Source organism: Bombus flavifrons, chromosome 3, assembly GCF_040668555.2.
Source record: "Bombus flavifrons isolate JBK064 chromosome 3, iyBomFlav1_principal, whole genome shotgun sequence".
In the NCBI taxonomy this organism is placed as follows: Eukaryota; Metazoa; Arthropoda; class Insecta; order Hymenoptera; family Apidae; genus Bombus; species Bombus flavifrons.
This window is the reverse complement of record NC_138444.1, coordinates 3,410,608-3,427,241: the sequence shown is the minus strand read 5'-3', so window position 1 is coordinate 3,427,241 and position 16,634 is coordinate 3,410,608. Positions and strand designations below refer to the sequence as shown.

At 31.7% G+C, this 16,634-nt stretch overlaps 3 protein-coding genes across 11 annotated transcripts; 1 reads left to right on the top strand and 2 right to left on the bottom strand.

The window, feature by feature from the left end:
* Positions 1 to 543: 543 nt before the first annotated feature.
* Hacl (2-hydroxyacyl-CoA lyase) lies at positions 544 to 6,437 on the bottom strand. 6 transcript variants are annotated; one of them, XM_069109585.1, is made up of 16 exons: positions 6,055 to 6,437; positions 5,839 to 5,929; positions 5,619 to 5,677; positions 5,254 to 5,365; positions 5,065 to 5,137; positions 3,412 to 3,553; positions 3,162 to 3,246; positions 2,537 to 2,718; positions 2,288 to 2,464; positions 1,946 to 2,187; positions 1,697 to 1,882; positions 1,542 to 1,617; positions 1,215 to 1,452; positions 1,037 to 1,144; positions 842 to 965; positions 544 to 770 (listed from the first exon to the last, which is right to left on the bottom strand). In XM_069109585.1, the coding sequence occupies exons 4-16, from the start codon at positions 5,304 to 5,306 to the stop codon at positions 675 to 677; spliced, it is 1,782 nt and encodes a 593-aa protein (XP_068965686.1). In that variant the 5' UTR covers positions 5,307 to 5,365; positions 5,619 to 5,677; positions 5,839 to 5,929; positions 6,055 to 6,437; the 3' UTR covers positions 544 to 674. The 6 variants fall into 6 exon arrangements, with proteins under 6 accessions (XP_068965686.1, XP_068965685.1, XP_068965687.1 ...); XM_069109584.1 differs by having other exon boundaries at positions 5,619 to 5,929; positions 6,055 to 6,159; positions 6,225 to 6,437; XM_069109586.1 differs by having other exon boundaries at positions 5,237 to 5,365; positions 5,619 to 5,929.
* LOC138178105 (sialin) lies at positions 3,729 to 12,849 on the top strand. 2 transcript variants are annotated; one of them, XM_069109591.1, is made up of 5 exons: positions 3,729 to 4,199; positions 9,844 to 10,687; positions 10,814 to 11,133; positions 11,196 to 11,440; positions 12,364 to 12,849. In XM_069109591.1, exons 1-5 carry the CDS (start codon positions 4,148 to 4,150, stop codon positions 12,511 to 12,513), a joined length of 1,611 nt encoding a protein of 536 aa, XP_068965692.1. In that variant the 5' UTR covers positions 3,729 to 4,147; the 3' UTR covers positions 12,514 to 12,849. The 2 variants fall into 2 exon arrangements, with proteins under 2 accessions (XP_068965692.1, XP_068965693.1); XM_069109592.1 differs by lacking the exon at positions 3,729 to 4,199 and adding an exon at positions 8,078 to 8,451.
* Positions 12,850 to 13,109: 260 nt separating this feature from the next.
* On the bottom strand, positions 13,110 to 16,634 carry Ate1 (arginyltransferase 1). Of its 3 annotated transcripts, XM_069109597.1 has the most exons (9): positions 16,261 to 16,634; positions 15,903 to 16,029; positions 15,647 to 15,780; positions 15,142 to 15,572; positions 14,721 to 14,882; positions 14,263 to 14,418; positions 13,873 to 14,045; positions 13,539 to 13,800; positions 13,110 to 13,462 (listed from the first exon to the last, which is right to left on the bottom strand). In XM_069109597.1, exons 1-9 carry the CDS (start codon positions 16,355 to 16,357, stop codon positions 13,310 to 13,312), a joined length of 1,695 nt encoding a protein of 564 aa, XP_068965698.1. In that variant the 5' UTR covers positions 16,358 to 16,634; the 3' UTR covers positions 13,110 to 13,309. The 3 variants fall into 3 exon arrangements, with proteins under 3 accessions (XP_068965698.1, XP_068965697.1, XP_068965699.1); XM_069109596.1 differs by lacking the exons at positions 14,263 to 14,418; positions 16,261 to 16,634 and having other exon boundaries at positions 15,903 to 16,034; XM_069109598.1 differs by lacking the exons at positions 14,721 to 14,882; positions 16,261 to 16,634 and having other exon boundaries at positions 15,903 to 16,034.

The following is a 16,634-nucleotide window of genomic DNA, read 5'->3' as shown; positions in this document are numbered from 1 at the left end:
AACTCTCCATAATGTATTATATCTTATAATCCATTATTTTGTTGGTTGGAATTTATATCATACATCAGTTGTATACAATTTTGATGTGTTTAAATGGATAGTGGTGATATTGATGCTAAAGTTGAAATTCAAAAGACTCTGATATCTCTTAACGAAATAATATTAAAAATGTAAGCTTCAAATAAATATGAAATTTAATTTTTTTTATATTCTGTTATAAATTATGTCTGTAATTAGCAAAAAATTGGCATACAAAGATATTCTAGAAAATAATCTCATTCATTCAATAAACAAAAATAAATGATACAGTTTTCTTTTGTTTTTCAGAAAAAATGAGTTGAACATAATTAATGACCTCGTGAAAAAGGATGGACAACTTCACACAGCTGTGGTTGATGCAAATAAAACATTATCTGTAGTAGCCCAAGATATGGGCATAAATGTTGAGAATATTTTAAATAATGAGAAAAGTGAAAATGAATCTCAATTCAACTTAAGGGATATTATATCTTCTGCTGCTTTCCAAGAAAAAATATTGGCATGTTTAAATAATATGTGATCTTTATTATTTTTGGTAAACATTTTATATATTTATATTTACAAATTGTCTTATACAAAAAGTAGAAACAAGTACAAAGTTCATATTTTTTTTTACCTTTACCTGCTTTTCATTATTAAAGCTTTGATTCTGTCAACCAATCGAACTTTTGTTGTTTACGTTCAGCCTGGGGATTAATCATAATGTTTATCATGCTAGGAGAATCATTGACCTATAAGGAATTTATTCATTAAAGCTACTGACTGTTATAAGAATTAAATGAAAAATATAAATTATATTTACTTGAAGGCATATTTTGAGTGCACGTTGTATATCTTGTACAGTGGTGCAGAAGTGACCTTTGCGACCAAACATCTCTAACATTTTTTCATAATGTGTTTCTGATGTTAAAGAATTTGGCGGTATTCTAAAAGTTATATATGTAAATACATGTGTAATTTTGTCAATTTTTATGAATCCTTAAAAAATAGGACTTACACCTGTGTTGGTTCTCCTGAAGCTTGTATTTGTCTAAATGTTTCATTATCCAGACCACTATAAATACCATTATTATTTATAATGATGACAATAATAGGTAGTTTATACCTAAAATATTGAAAATTACTAAGAAAATTAACTTTTATGATCTTAATATTTGGTAATCTCAGTTACCTACCTAAACATTGTTTCAATTTCCATGCCAGAAAATCCAAATGCACTGTCTCCTTCTACACAAATAACTCTTTTTGTGGAAGCATTTTTTTTACAATAAAGGGCGGCTGCTATAGCAAACCCCAAACCGACCCCCATTGTACCAAAGGTAGCAGCATCTAATCTGTGACGGGGTTGATTATTTAATAAAATCGTTTTTCCTATGTCCATTGTATTAGCTCCTTCTGAGCAAATAATACAATCTACAAGAAGAAATTAAATATTTTTATTACTTATTTCCATAATTATCATTATAAAATATCGTTTAATTTAAATGAGAAATGTTACTAACCAGATGGAATTATATCTTGAATATGTTTAAAAACGGCATAATAATTTAACGGTACCGAAACATCCATTGACATTTTCTGTAAAATAGGCAAAAAATGTTAATAATAAAAACAAAATATATTATTTCTCAAACTAATATTAATACATGATGCTTACTTGAATTATAGCTCTATTTTTATTTGATTTGGCTAGTAAATCTTTCCACCATGGACTATTTTCTTCAACAAACCATTTACGTTCTTTCAAAATGGTAACAAGACTATCTACAGCTGTAGATATATCAGATTGAATTGCGATTGCGGAAGGAACAGAATTGTGCAGTTCCTCTGGACACAAATCGACCTAAAATATAAACACTGAATTTTTGTTCACAAAAATTATTTCATACAAATAAAATTGTAATACCTGTATCACTTTAACATCAGGCTGGAAACGGGGTGGCTTGCCAAAGTGTAACATCCAATTTAATCTAGCACCTAGTAATAAAATGACATCGCTTTGTTGCAATGCAAATGTTCTAGCACTAGAAACGCATCGTTCATTCGTGTCTGGAACGACTCCTTTTCCCATCGGCATCGGAAGGAAAGGAATACCGGTTAAATATACCATACTACGGACTTCATTCTCTGCTCTTCCATAGGCTGCTCCTACAATACAATTTTGCAATTATATATTGATCGGAAATTTTTTATTTGTGTATTCTCTTATAATTAATAGCTCTTTTAATAATATTGTATTATTAATTACCTTTTCCTATAATCAACAATGGTTTCCTTGCTCTCATAAGCAAATTAGCTGCTTGTTGGATTAATCGTTCATCGGGAAATACCAGTGGCGGTGGTGGACATGATGCAACTTTATAAATGTTTTCTTCGTCGATTGATTGAATTAATAAAGTAGTTGGTAAATCCAGGTACGTAACACCTACAAATATTCATAACGTAGGACCGCGCAATATTTTATATGTTTGCTAAAAATAGTATGCAGTGAATGTACCTGGTCGACCGTAGGTAGAAAGTCGGACGGCCTTTTCCACATGAAGCGGTATTACCGCTGCAGACGGCGGCCGGGCAGCATATTTACAATAGGGTTTACTGGATTCTACCTGCGGCCATTCCTGAAAACCCCCGACGCCCTCATGATCTTGAGCACATGATCCACCAAGTACTATGAGCGGCCTGTTTAAGAATTTATAATATGTACTAATAGTAACATAGCAAAAAATTAAAAATTGTTTTCCAACGTTTTTGCACCTTTTAACATGGTTCTTATACGACACGCTTTACATAATCATAATCTAATTTATATAGTATGTGTTTTCTTTAATAATATTGCACAATGAATGCGAAACTGGTTACATAATCGACTATAAACGTTTCATGTAAGATTACTATTTTTTTTACGAGACGAAAGATTTGTATATCACAGAAATGCATTAGTTGTAATCTGACAATAATATAAAGTTTTAAATCGTTGCAACATATTGCGCTAATGAATTTCCCACAGAAGATATATTAACTCTGTGTTTGCCTTCAGCTAGGACACGCACTTTTGATTACAAATTTTTATAATATGAACCATGCTGCATTATATGCAATAAAAAAACTTGAGTAAGTCTCACCAGCAATTTATTTGAGCGTTCGCCATACCACCGATAACATGAAGCAATCCTGGTCCAGAAACGCACAGTACGGCGGCTGGTTTTCCTAATCAGATTAATCTAATTAATACAAGGACATCGCAATAAAAAAAGATTGTTATGGGCTATGATGAATTCTAATTACATCTTTCGATTTCTATGCTGAGGTTTATATTTTATGTTATGCTCTGTTTATATTTTATACTGATTATTCACACTTTTTCGCGCTTACTCGTTAAATATCCGTAAGCTTGCGCAGCATAGCATGCAGCTTGCTCATTTCTAAATCCAAGATATTGAATACCCGCCATCTGTATGGATAGTGCTAGTTCAATTACAGGATGTCCCATTATACCAAAAGTATACTCGACACCCTGTTAAAAAAAAAAAGGAAAATGTGTAGTATTTCCAAAATGAAAAATTTAATAAAATAATGTTTATATTTTTAATATATTGTATAGCGTAATTAGTATGATGTGTTTTTAGAATATGTATGTATAATACGTGTATACTTCTAGCAATGTTATCAGGTTGATACACGATGAATGAGAAATCAGTTAAAAGACGATAAGCTTTCCTGAAGAAACTAAGAGTACAATGGATAAGTTAATTACGCTTTTTGTATTTTGTATACTAAGAACAAGGATGATAAATAGTTATCTTGATGGTGATTAGTTATACAAATTTAAATGATAAAGCGAGTACAAATTCAAAGAATCGGAAGTTTCTACATAAATGTTTTGTTTGTATGTGTATTCGTTATCAAGAATGTTTCTGCGCGTTGCAGTGGAGTGATAAATTTCTTGTATAAGTATTTTATTGAAATAAAGGTTCGAATTTTGTTCATGATTCTTTAAAGATAACGTAATTTGTATTTTACTGCATTTTATATATTTTATTATACAACAATCCATTGGGAAAGTAATTAGAATACAATTAAATTAAAAGTTAGTTGGAACGAAAGGGAAATGTTCCGTCATGGTGAAGAGCGAGTTCCGCTTATATCACGAGTGAAGAAACGTAAGTAACTATTTATGAAGTCGTAACAATCATAATGATTTATGAGACAAAATTTGATCAACTTTGTAAGTTTATGTTACGAAATAAATATAAAATATCTTAAGAAATAGATTATTCGTAAACGTTGCCTGTAACATGAGTTATATGTATTTAGATTGTACAATTTAAAAAGTTCATAGTTCATTTTGTAAGGTACAAGTCATAGATCTCTGGGAAATTTCTAATTGAACTTAATTAGTTAAATCTTCAAAACAAAACAAAAAGAGGACATACTTTAAGAAACTTTTTAATTAATTTTAACTAAAATCAAAATTATTTACATATTTTAACAGAAACATATTTTAAGAGACTTTTTAATTGAAGTACACTTCCTTTGAATTTTCTAATTAAAATTCGACCAACCGATTGCATTTATTAAAAAAGGATTTTATTAAAAACAGTCTTTGATAATGTTACATGATAATGTCATTTGTCAGTTTATTGCATTCATATATGTCATAAGTGATAATCGCTTTATCATCTGACATGAATGTTACAATGGAATTTTTATAAATCTGATTTGTAATTTATGACGATTAATTCGCAGCTCGATTATAATTCTAATTATGATATTGCAAACAAAACTTATCTAGGTGACTATAAGGATATATGTTTATAACATTAATAAATAAAAACATTTCATAACCTTAAATGTCATTATGACAACAATAAAAAAAAAGAGAAAAGCAGAAGGGACAAGAAAAACATAAATAAAGTCTGATTACATACTTGTTCTTTTAAAGATTCCGCGGTTATTTGATTTCCGTTTTTCATTTTTAAATCGATTCTATCAATATGATTCCCACAATACGATGTTATCCGTTACAACAATTCCAAGCAACTGATAAATCTGGTGATGTACTTCGTATCCATTGTCGACGCGTCGATGAATTTTATAACTAGTAAAAAGAGAAAAAATTCAATTTTCTTGTAATTCTAACAGACCTTTAGTAGACAAATTTCTGGGCACCGTCAGCCTGTTTGTGGTATTTACATACTTAAACATTAAATTTACCATGTAGAGATTGTTCCAAAAACGGAACACCTATAATCATTCGTAGTAATCATTTCCTTTAATTGCTAATGGGTTCAAGGTCATGGTCGTCAGTTTTAAAGTCGCACGTGTCCTTCAAGAAAAATAACAAACTTATTTTTTATAAACGACAGAATTGATATCAATAAACACTTATCTATTTATCCAAATATGAATTTTAAATAATAAAATTAAAATAAATAAATAAAAATAAATAAAAAGTTAGAAAGCTGGATTTTTTTATTAAACAAAAGGAAAGTTAATTTTACTGTAACATTGAATGTACGCCGTCTTTTGGGCGGCAGGTCGTTTCTCGGACTGCTGTCTCTTTATTTAAAAGCACGTACCTGAACGGAGCTTAGTGCGAAAAGGATAACGGGTCTCCAAATTATGACTTGCAGGATACCTGAAACACGACCGTTCGAGGTTTGCAAGAGTTTTCCTATTCAAAAACTTTCACCGTTTCCTTTATTTCTGAGTTGCCTTATTGTCAATGCCTAGCCCTCGAAAAATGTACTGTGACGGAAATCCATGATTTATTATGGTATTGTGTTGCGAGTTACTAACATCTTCGTCCACAGACGATTCCATTTTTAATGTATTATTTTGCTAGAGTAAATTAGAAGATTCGAGATATAACTACGCATTATATGGACTCCTATTTTTAAATAAATTTTAAAAATTAATTTTGAATATTGTATGAAAAATTTATTTAGGTATAGTAGGAATATCGAGTAAAAATCTTGTCTATAGTCGTCACTTTAGAAACGACGAATATTTTACCTGCTGTTGACCTTATCTGAAGCTTAAAATTATCCTACAGGTAGATAGGTCCATTGAACACTTCTGTACACGGAACCGCGGATTTACTTGGGACGAAGAATTTTGCTAAGAAATACACAATGTTTATTGTCCAAGGATATAGAATAGTCCCAGCGGATAAGACGACCTACCGGTTAAAATGTTTCTTTTTCTTTTTTCTATTATCTAATTTGTACTTTACAATTTGTCCAGCTGGATATTCGGTAAATTAACGGTTAAAATGTATAATTAATTTTTGTGGAACAGAGTTGTCCATGAAATTTTTAGAAAGTAGTTTGTATATTTTAAGCGTGGAATATTTTAACTAATAAATCACGTTTCTTCTCTGGAACTACGGTACATTGTATGATTATTTAATTTACAGTTGAAACCTTTTCTATAAATGTTCAAAAGGAGAGATGGAGCTATAGTGTTCATTTCAATAAATGGAAATTCCCCACGTGGGTTACGTAATCATCCTATCAAAACATCACATATTTCTTTATCTAAATTTAAGATCAAATTTTATTTAAAACTGAACAACTACCATTAATCGATGCAACATACGAGCATATAGTTTAATTGTTTCCGCTGTTTACGGTGATACAAGCAAAAGCGCATTTTAATTATACTCATAATTAAAAATATAACATAATTACAAATATTTTCGTTAAACAAAGAATTTAGCCTAAAAAAGTATTCGTACTCTTAATTTTCACAACGTCTTATCCTAATTTTTTCTATAAATTTAAGATCAACCTGTCTATCAATCAACAATCAGCTTTTCAATATTTTCAATATTTTCAATTTCCTCCTTCCTTTTTATCAGAGTATGCTACTGATGCATAGCATCTTCTTTCAATTAAAATCGCGGTTTGAAACGGTAGCAACAGGGCGTGTTATCAATAGCCCGCTACCGTCGGGCGAAAATTTATCGGTGGCTATCGAACACAATGATCTTTTGCATAACACCAGTCGAGTTAACGTGCCGCGAATATTTTAAGCACGCGCGATAATTCGAATCAATGTGTTCCATTTGGAACAACGATGAAATTCGATCGTGACATTCCTGTAAAACAAAATGTATCATCAACAAAATAAATCGCCGTTGAATATTTTGGCGAATAAAACGGATTTACATTATCTGTTTCCACACGGCACGGTTACGACACGGTAACGACACGATCATGTTCCGACAAACATTCTCGCGGATATTAAGATAAGACTGTTCACCGTAGCGGATTCGTTCCGACATGTTACGTACGAAATGGGATCGGCACCGGTACGACAGAACATCGAAACATGTGTTTTAAACAAAACTGCTCACGCTATTCGTCACTGACCGATACGTGACGTTGCTGTTACGTGACGGTTTGTGCCGCATAGTATAAGTCGACCTTTATTCGTTCGGTGAAAAAATGCGGTAACGCTACATTAGAAAAGAAACCGACACAGAAATTCCGTAGCCAGCGCACAAATTCGTGGTGCAATCTGCAGACCGCGGAATTACGTAAAATGGCAAATTATTGAAAATTAAGGAAGCCTTGTTTCATGATGTCAAATCAGAGTCGCGCGAGGAACACGCGACGAAAAAAAAGAATGAGCTCGACTTTTTGCATTTATGTTTCGTTCGGTCTTGTTTATGTAAATGCAAAATATTTACAATCCTAACAAAGAACGCTTATTTCGTAAATTTTTGTCAGATTGTTTTAACACAAGTGAAAATACGTATAATTAGAATTTTGCTGCAACGGCATAAACAACAATAGCATAACTGGACGATTTTTACAATTCAATACAATTGAACGTAGCAATCATTCGTTACAAATATAACGTACTTTTAATAGAAACTAAATTCAATAAAAGATGTTGAAAGATATTGAATAAGAAATATTTTTTTTTTATTTATTGAAATTTACAATCAATTCTCGCAATGAGAATGAATAAGAAATATTTGAAAAATTTTCAGTTAAAAATATTCTTCAAAGCTTTTGGGTCCCTGTGTAATGTAACAGAATGGTCAGTGGCAGGTCTGCAGGGGTGGCGAGTGTCTATCCCCAAATTTCGGTGCCCTTTCCTAACTTTTCATGGAAGGGATGTATATACCTGGCTCCCCCACTTACTCTTACCTACTGACTACTTAAATAAGCTGGCTGGATAACCAATGTCATCCAGTTACTCCTTCGGCAGTTTCCGATGTGTGTCGTGTTTGAAAGCTAGTTTTCGTGGGCATCGTTTTGTCCTCTGTTTTGCTTCCACGTCTTTCTCAAACGATGTCCTGAGGAAACTTCTCGAATATCGCGTTAGTTGGTGCATGTTGTAAATTCCTCTGCTAAAATCGCAGAATGTACAAGCATTATTACGAGAAGTTTTTCCCACGTGAGTAAAGCATGTATTTTCCTATTTCATTCGCTTATTTACTTTCCAATTTAAACTAAATTTTGAGAAACGATCGGATAGTTCGATCAGGAATCAGTTTTCACTTCTGTATTTCTCTGTCTTCAATGAAAGCGGTTTTCTGTTTTCAAACTGTTGCTACCGGCAGTACGAAGTCTGATCTTCGACGAATGTCGAAACTTGTATGTATTCAACACAAATTCCACTCTTGTCGGCACAGTTTTCGAATCATGTCCGTTATTTAACCTTCTTACAATCACTTAGATTGCTTACTTAGGTCACTTAATTTTCCTTTGAAAAATCTCCATTGTTTCTTGTAACGGCCTCACTATTCATTTAATCAAAAAACTATTTTTTGTTCCATATCGATTGGTCTCTGGATCATCGAGAGCCGATAAGATTAATAGTGTATAAAGATTAATATTGTTCGGTATTATTTCTTTTTCTTCATTATCATTGGATACTGTTTTCATATGGAAATCGATTGGTAAGCTGATTCGAGTATCCAAAGGAAACTTTCATCGGAATAGCACACGAAACGGAAGTAGGATCTGTAACAGGAACAGTTTGAATTTTGTAAATAACAGCATACGGTAGCGATAGTTTGTAAATACTCAGCGGAATGTTTAGAAAGTGGTCGGGAACTTTCTTTGAAATACGCACTATATGTATGTACTAACTAGCTGTAACGACAATTACTTAGAGAAGTTTTTAATAGAACGTAATATTGTCTCCATTCTCCGCGTAAAAACTTCGATCGCTTTATGCTGGATTAAAATTTTTTAATTTAAAAATTCCATTTTAAAATTAGAATGTTTCTAATTTATATTTTTATATCAAATTAATCTCCTTTAGATCTTGATAATACACAAATATAAAGTAAATGCAAGATCCGTGTAGCAATATGATTGAACATATAAAAGTTACATTCACGCGAAATAAGCACATTTTATTGAAAAACAAATGTCAAATTCATTGCTAAACATCGAGCGATCATAGTCGTCATGGCAATCCGTCAAATTCTCTTCATTAATCACTGGTCAATCATAGGATATATTGCTACGTTTTTTTTCAATTTTCTTTGATTCCAAATGTTCATCCTCAGATCTATCCAAGAAAAGGTAGCCGGTATACCCGGATTTTTTAATAATCCTGACTCTCCATTTTGGACCTCTTTAAGTGAGTGAAAAATCGTGAAAGCGAGGAACATTATTTGAAGCTAATAAATTATTGTGTAGATTGCAAACATTTTGTCGGAAATAATCATTTTCCTAAACGAAATAACTAATAGGAATATAGCAGTTAGACTTCAAAAGACTTTTTAAAATTAAAATACTTTAAACTTATTATCACCGGCATTTTTATTTGTTGCAGAATGGATTCCGACACGAGTTCTGATCTGCATAATGATGTTCACGGCCTGTTGGACCAACTACATGTGCCGTCTGCAAATGCCAATCCTCGCCGTGCCAATGATAAAAGCTCTACCGGGTAACATAACCGAGGGTGTCTGCAGAGCCGAGCAGTCTCGAGTTCGCCGCGCGATTTCTTGGTTGGATCCGGGCGCCTATCTGGAAGACTACATCCTGTCAGAGAGGATAGAAGCTACACAAAATGCAGTGGATCCAATGGCACACAATATTCGTGTACGCAGGAATAATGACAAAGGAAAGATTCGTCCAACAAACAGTCCCATAGAACTATTTAATGGCCTACCTTTCGACTGGAGGCCTGAGATTCGCGGTCAACTGATTGCTGCATACAGTTACGGAAATGTTCCTGGTAACTTCATCGGTGGCTTGATGGCTGTCAAATGGGGTGCTAAGCAGTCGATCTTGTGGACATCCATAGTAGCCGCTATAGTGTCACTGATCAGCCCGATTCTTGCGCAGTTTCACTGGGGAGTTCTTCTATTCTCAAGAATAATCATCGGTGTTACTGGTGGAGTAACTTTTCCAGCCTGTCATAGTTTGGTTGCACAATGGGCACCACCGAACGAGAAGGCCCGTTTTGTTTGGTCTTTACTCGGCGGTACGTTCGGTACCATCTTGACGTATCCTATGATAGCTGGTATTGCAGAAAATATACACTGGGAGAACGGATGGTACATTCCATCGCTACTAATGATGATTTGGATATTCTTCTGGGCTATAGTTACATACGATACACCTGCAGAGCATCCTGGTATCTCAGATGAAGAAAAGGAATACATTCAAAGGTAAATATAGTTGAACTAATACCATTTGAATACTATACTTTTTGTTATTTGCTTTTGTTGATAAAAAGTTTGCCATTGGTTGATTACTAACTTATTCTTATATAAATTGTTCTGTAAATTTTTCAGTTCGCAAGCAGGTACAGTGAGGAAAGAAAAACCTTCACTGAAGGAAACTCCAGTCAAGGAAATATTTACCTCGATACCTTTCCTCAGTTTAGTCTGCTGCCACTTCGGGAATTTGTTTCTTTTATTCTTCTACCAGAATGCCATGATGCTTTACTTAACGAAAGCTCTAGGATTCGAATTGACGAAAGGAGGTATCGCTGCTAGTCTGCCTTGGGCTTGCAGGATGTTGTTCGGATTTTTCTTTAGTTGGGCTGGTGATACGCTCAAGCGGAAGGAAATAGTCTCTGTTACCATAATACGTAAAGGCGCCACATTCTTCTGTAAGTAATCTAATTTCGATTTTCATCAAGAACAGAAATGAGTTTCTTTTCTTTTGCTGCAGCCCATTTTTTGCCAGGCATCTTCCTCATTCTAGTCGGCTACGTTGGATGTGACTTAATTCTCGCGAACGTTTTTCTCGTGCTGGCATTAGGTTTCAATGGAGCAGCGAGTATCTCTAATTTGTCTAACAATCAAGATCTATCGCCGAATTTCGCCGGCTTTATATACGGTATCATGAACACAGTTGGTTGCGCTTCTGGCATGATTATTTCTCCTATGGTGGAGGAAATAGCTGGAAAATACGGAGTAAGTAGCTTTCTATGTCATTCACTGTGGCATGGTATATATTTCTTGCTAGCTTTACTTTGCATCTGCTTATCGCTTTTTCGCAACAGTTGACAATTTTCGTGAGAAATCACATGTTAAATTATTCGTACAAATTACATAACTTTTTTTGGTCGTGTGTCGTCATCATAGAGAAACGAATATCTTGTTACAGCCGAGTTGTTGACGGGCAGAGGTGCTCTTGGCATATTCGAAACCTCAGTCCAGCCATGTACTATGTTACGTAATTCATAGTACGGGCAGTACTGAGGAATCGTGTCTGCGATGCATTCAAAATGAAACACTTTAACAACACAAAATTTCACTATGATCGATTTAGGATTTCTCTTAGCTAAAACAAGCTTTATTCTTATATCCTACTTTTGCAATTCATTTCTCTACCGTTTAAATAATTAACATGTTATTGGATATGTAACATATAATTCGAAGTACATATTCTGTAATTTTCGCATCATACATGTGCATAAAGTATTAATTAATGTGTCAATATCAGTAAGGTATACAGTGTAGGAAATTGCATAAGTCAAATAGAAGGCTTTGCCAAACTAATCCTCACATGCATCCAAATACTCGTGATGTCGCCTCGTGGGTACTAGTCGTCTCTATATTATCGAATTTATAGTACGAAAAGTACCTATAAGACGCATCACTAAGTGATTCATCCATACTGCAGTATAACATTTTGCTATTTTCATCACTCTTAACAAAGATGTGCAAGTGTATCGGTATGTGTATTCCAAATTTATGTACACTACATATATATATGTTAACGCTTACGCTTATATAAATTAGTCTATATAATATGTCATTTTTATTAATTTATGAATGTTTTCATCCTGTAGAGAATTATCTTGATTTTATACACAATTGCCTTTCTCTTTTAGAATCCTATTGACAGATGGCAAACGTTATTCTGGATTGGTTCGGGTGTGTGCATAATTTGTATGATTATCTTTCTGTTGGGAGGAAGTGGAAATATCCAAAGCTGGAATGAGATTCGAACCCAACCGGATGCGGAGCGCGGCAGAAACTAATTAAATTCTGACTTACATTTTTATTAATATTGAATATCTTAATGTGAACGCGAATGTGATCAAAAACAAGTATTAAGATGTATTTTCAATTTCACATCTATAAAAACTAGAATTACATTTTATAATATTTGAGACGTTAACAACTAGAACAAATTATCGTGGGCCGAAGAATATTGTAAATATTTTATAAATTGGTCAACGATAGCTATAATGCAAAATTTTATTAGAATTTGAACTGACGAATTTTATATACCAAATGAAACTTAATTTTTTATATGATAAGAATTGTTATTAAATGTTTCGTTATTAAATAAATTTATACGATATTATCATTCACTTCTGCCATCTCAATGAAAAATATTTCATATCAATATAATGAAACGACTATATTTACACATAAAAATAAAGTATTTATGCATGAAATTGAAAGACTGCATACGAAACGTACAATATTTTCAATTTAGTGTCTTAGTGTTTTGTACATTAGCTGAATTTGAAATTTTTATACAATTAAGTTTATTATATCAGAGAATAAGAGTAATTTATTTGATATTGCAAAATAAGAGGAAAAGGAAGTAAATATTGTAGAGCGTATGCATAGCATGAAAAGAATCACTTTTATTTGATAAGAATTTATTAATTTATTACACACTTATCATCACAAATACTTTATTTGAAGCTATTAATTAATTTTATTAATTTCACTTACTAATAATTATCCATAATAAGATTCCAATTCGTCTTTTGATAAAATACACGATTGTTTTCATAAATAAGTTAAAACTTTTTGCATACTTTAACAGCGATAAAGCAACAATCTCTGTGCACACTTCATGCCAACTAAACTAGTATATTCTTTAATCTCATCTTCTTCATCTTGCGTGATGGTTTGAGCTTGCTTTTTATAGATTTCATACGGCATCGCAATTTGCCGATACAAAATTAATACCTGGAGACAAATGACATTAATTACAATAAATTAAACAGTTTGTAATACTAGATATGAAAATAACGTCGTTTATTACCTTACGAATATCAACTATATTATCCTCGTTAATAGCATCAATATCATCATTCAGTCTGCTATATTTTTGTTTATCTAATTTTAATAAACACGGTTCAATATCAAACCACGCATAAGTTTCAGGACATAATAGTTTTGATGGTCTCATTCGTGCCTTGTATCGCATTTTAGGACATGAATGTATGTAGAATCCCATGTAGTAATATTTCAGATCTTTTGCAATTTTATTTAATTGTCTTGTTAAATAAACTTCTCGAAGTGAACTAAATAAAATATAGAAAGTTAACAATTTATTGGAGATAATTTAAATATCAAAATGTGCCAAATGTACCAACCTAAATGTGCCAAGTGAGAGATGAGAATAAGCCGGATCATAAAAAAAGTAAACACTTGAAACACAAGATGGTAAAATATCTATCACACCAACTGCAATTAATTCATTATCTAACCAATATTGTTCATGAAAAGAACCATATCCACTTGGTGGTCCATCATCTGGTGTCCATGGCTTCAAAATTATAAACTCCTTATTTGTATATATTCTTTAGCCAAAGCAATGAAATTTTTAAGCAATATTTAATAAAAAGGATTGTAAAAATATCATACATAATTTTGTTAAACATTTTAATATGTTAAGGAACAACATGAACAAATATTTCTTTTTATGTCATATAAGATTAGATTATAAAATCAGATTGAAATAGCAACCTGAATACGAAGTATACCTGTAAAGAACTTTTTACAAGAAAGTTGAAGAATGATTTATCATCTGACTCCTTTTCTGTTTCACCATGAATAGTCATTTGATATTTTTTAAACAGGTTTGCACTTATTTTAAGTGTTTTAATAAACTCGTCCGACATTGTTCTCACCAACTTCATCTGATGAATTTAAACATGTGAATAATACTTGATGAACACAATGTACAGAATACACATTTAAATGTGGTCCACTTTGCTCCAATTAAGCATTGTTTCAATTATTCAATTTTCAAAACAGTATTTTATACATATATTTCTTAATTAATATCTAATAATCTGTAATACTGTTGTATAACTATCTACTTTAACAATAATTATGTACGATATTATGTAAATGAAAATAAAAAAATTGTAATAATCCTTCTTTAACAAGTAAAGCTCTAAGATAGCTCAGCAGGAAATTATAGAAATTGCAAAATTACCTGTAAAGGTGAGTTCACAAGAAATCCCATATATTGCATCTCTGTAACCTTTTCTGCTAGAACTCCATGTATTGTTGTTTGATATTTTTTATATACCTCATAAGATTGTTTCGAGGTATTTAAATATCCAGAGCTCATTGGTGAAGTTCTAACTAGTTTCAGCTAATAAAAGTCGTAAATTTTACAAAACTTTATCAAAATAATTACGAAATTGAACTAACAATGAACTAATAACGAAATATTGTAACTGAACTGAACAGTTAAAAAAGTATGAAATAGTGAAAACATCATTCGAGTATTTTTCAATATTTCCCTACCTACTTTTTAAATATTAAATAAATTGGAGAAAAGAGGACCAACATTTATAGAAACCATTTGCATGCAACATTTACTGAACTTGATGGAATAAATGTGTATCTACCTCTAATCTGTTGGTTCCATTATAAACTTCATCAAATATTTGCTCTAAACTTTTAGCCTGGTTTTCTTGTTTATTTTCTTTGAAAATAGCTTCTATTTCTTCCTGAGTTTTTCCTTGTGTCATTAATTTGTTTTGTTTTCGTTGTTTACGTAAAAGCTTTGCTTTCATACAAGGTATTCGAGTAGGATTCATTTCTACAGATTGTAGACTTTGAGGTGTACTATGAGAATCATTGATATAACTTGATGCAGCAGGTACACTTTCAGAATTATGTTTTTTATTTTCTAGACCACGTTTTTTCTGTTCTCTATCTGATGTGCTAGGATGTAACCTTGCATTAACTTCATCATTAATAAATTTCACATTCATATCAGAAATATCTTTGTCAACTTTTAAAAAGTGCTTACTGTGATTAGGAATTTCTTCAATATCTATGAAAAATGGTTTCATAAAATCACATGTTAAAGTGCATATTGAATAATAATTTAACATATTGAATCTTTACCAATGTTATTACGAAAATCTCCATCGTACGTATCCATAGTATCATTTTTATGTAATTCATTTCTTAAAAACTTTGCCATTCTTTTCAAAACCTTTTTTTGTGATTTAGAAATTTTAAATTGTAATGCTTCACATCTATTATAAATATTTATATATATGAAAAATTTGTAATATAATTTGTAATAATATATACATATACATATTTTTTAATATGTAGGAAATTCGTTTTTAAAACATTTTAGAAGTTTTAATCTTACTTAATTGTATACATTGGGCAACATGTTTGATCCATTGTAGATTTGTAACAATAAGAACCACACCTTCTCCAACCTCTATCTACTAGAGCTTGGTAATCTTGCACAGTCAATCTATGTGTGCCCATACCTAAAATGTACTACAATTAAGATAAAGATGCAATACAAGACATATTATTCAAATAACATTGACGCATTAATAAATGAAACTTAGCATGACAAGAACAAAAATTATACATGTATGAAATAATCATTGAGACTACATAACCTATTAATAAAAGTATGAAATACTGTATATATAAGTAAAATAATTTAAAATAAAAATCCATAATTGATATTTGCTGTATGCTTTGATACTTGCCATGACTGAAATTTGTGTTTGGGCTTTTGCAATAACCACATTTATATCCATCCTGTTCACCATAATACTCAACAATACTGTACGATTGTCTTGCCATATTTTGCTCTTTATTCACTCGTTTTATTATTGCATTGAATACGATGAATTAATTATCATCAAAGATCATGCAATCCACTTATTTAGTACTCAACATATATATTTATATTAATAAAATTGACACCATCACGTATTTAAAAATCCAATCTACTAAACAGAAAGCGGTATTGCCACAGCCATCTTGTCATTTTTGAATAATGTTATTAAAATGCAAACTTCGCAATGTGAAATTAAATATTTCCTTTGTTTACATTTCTCATTCAAATGTTCTTGAACGT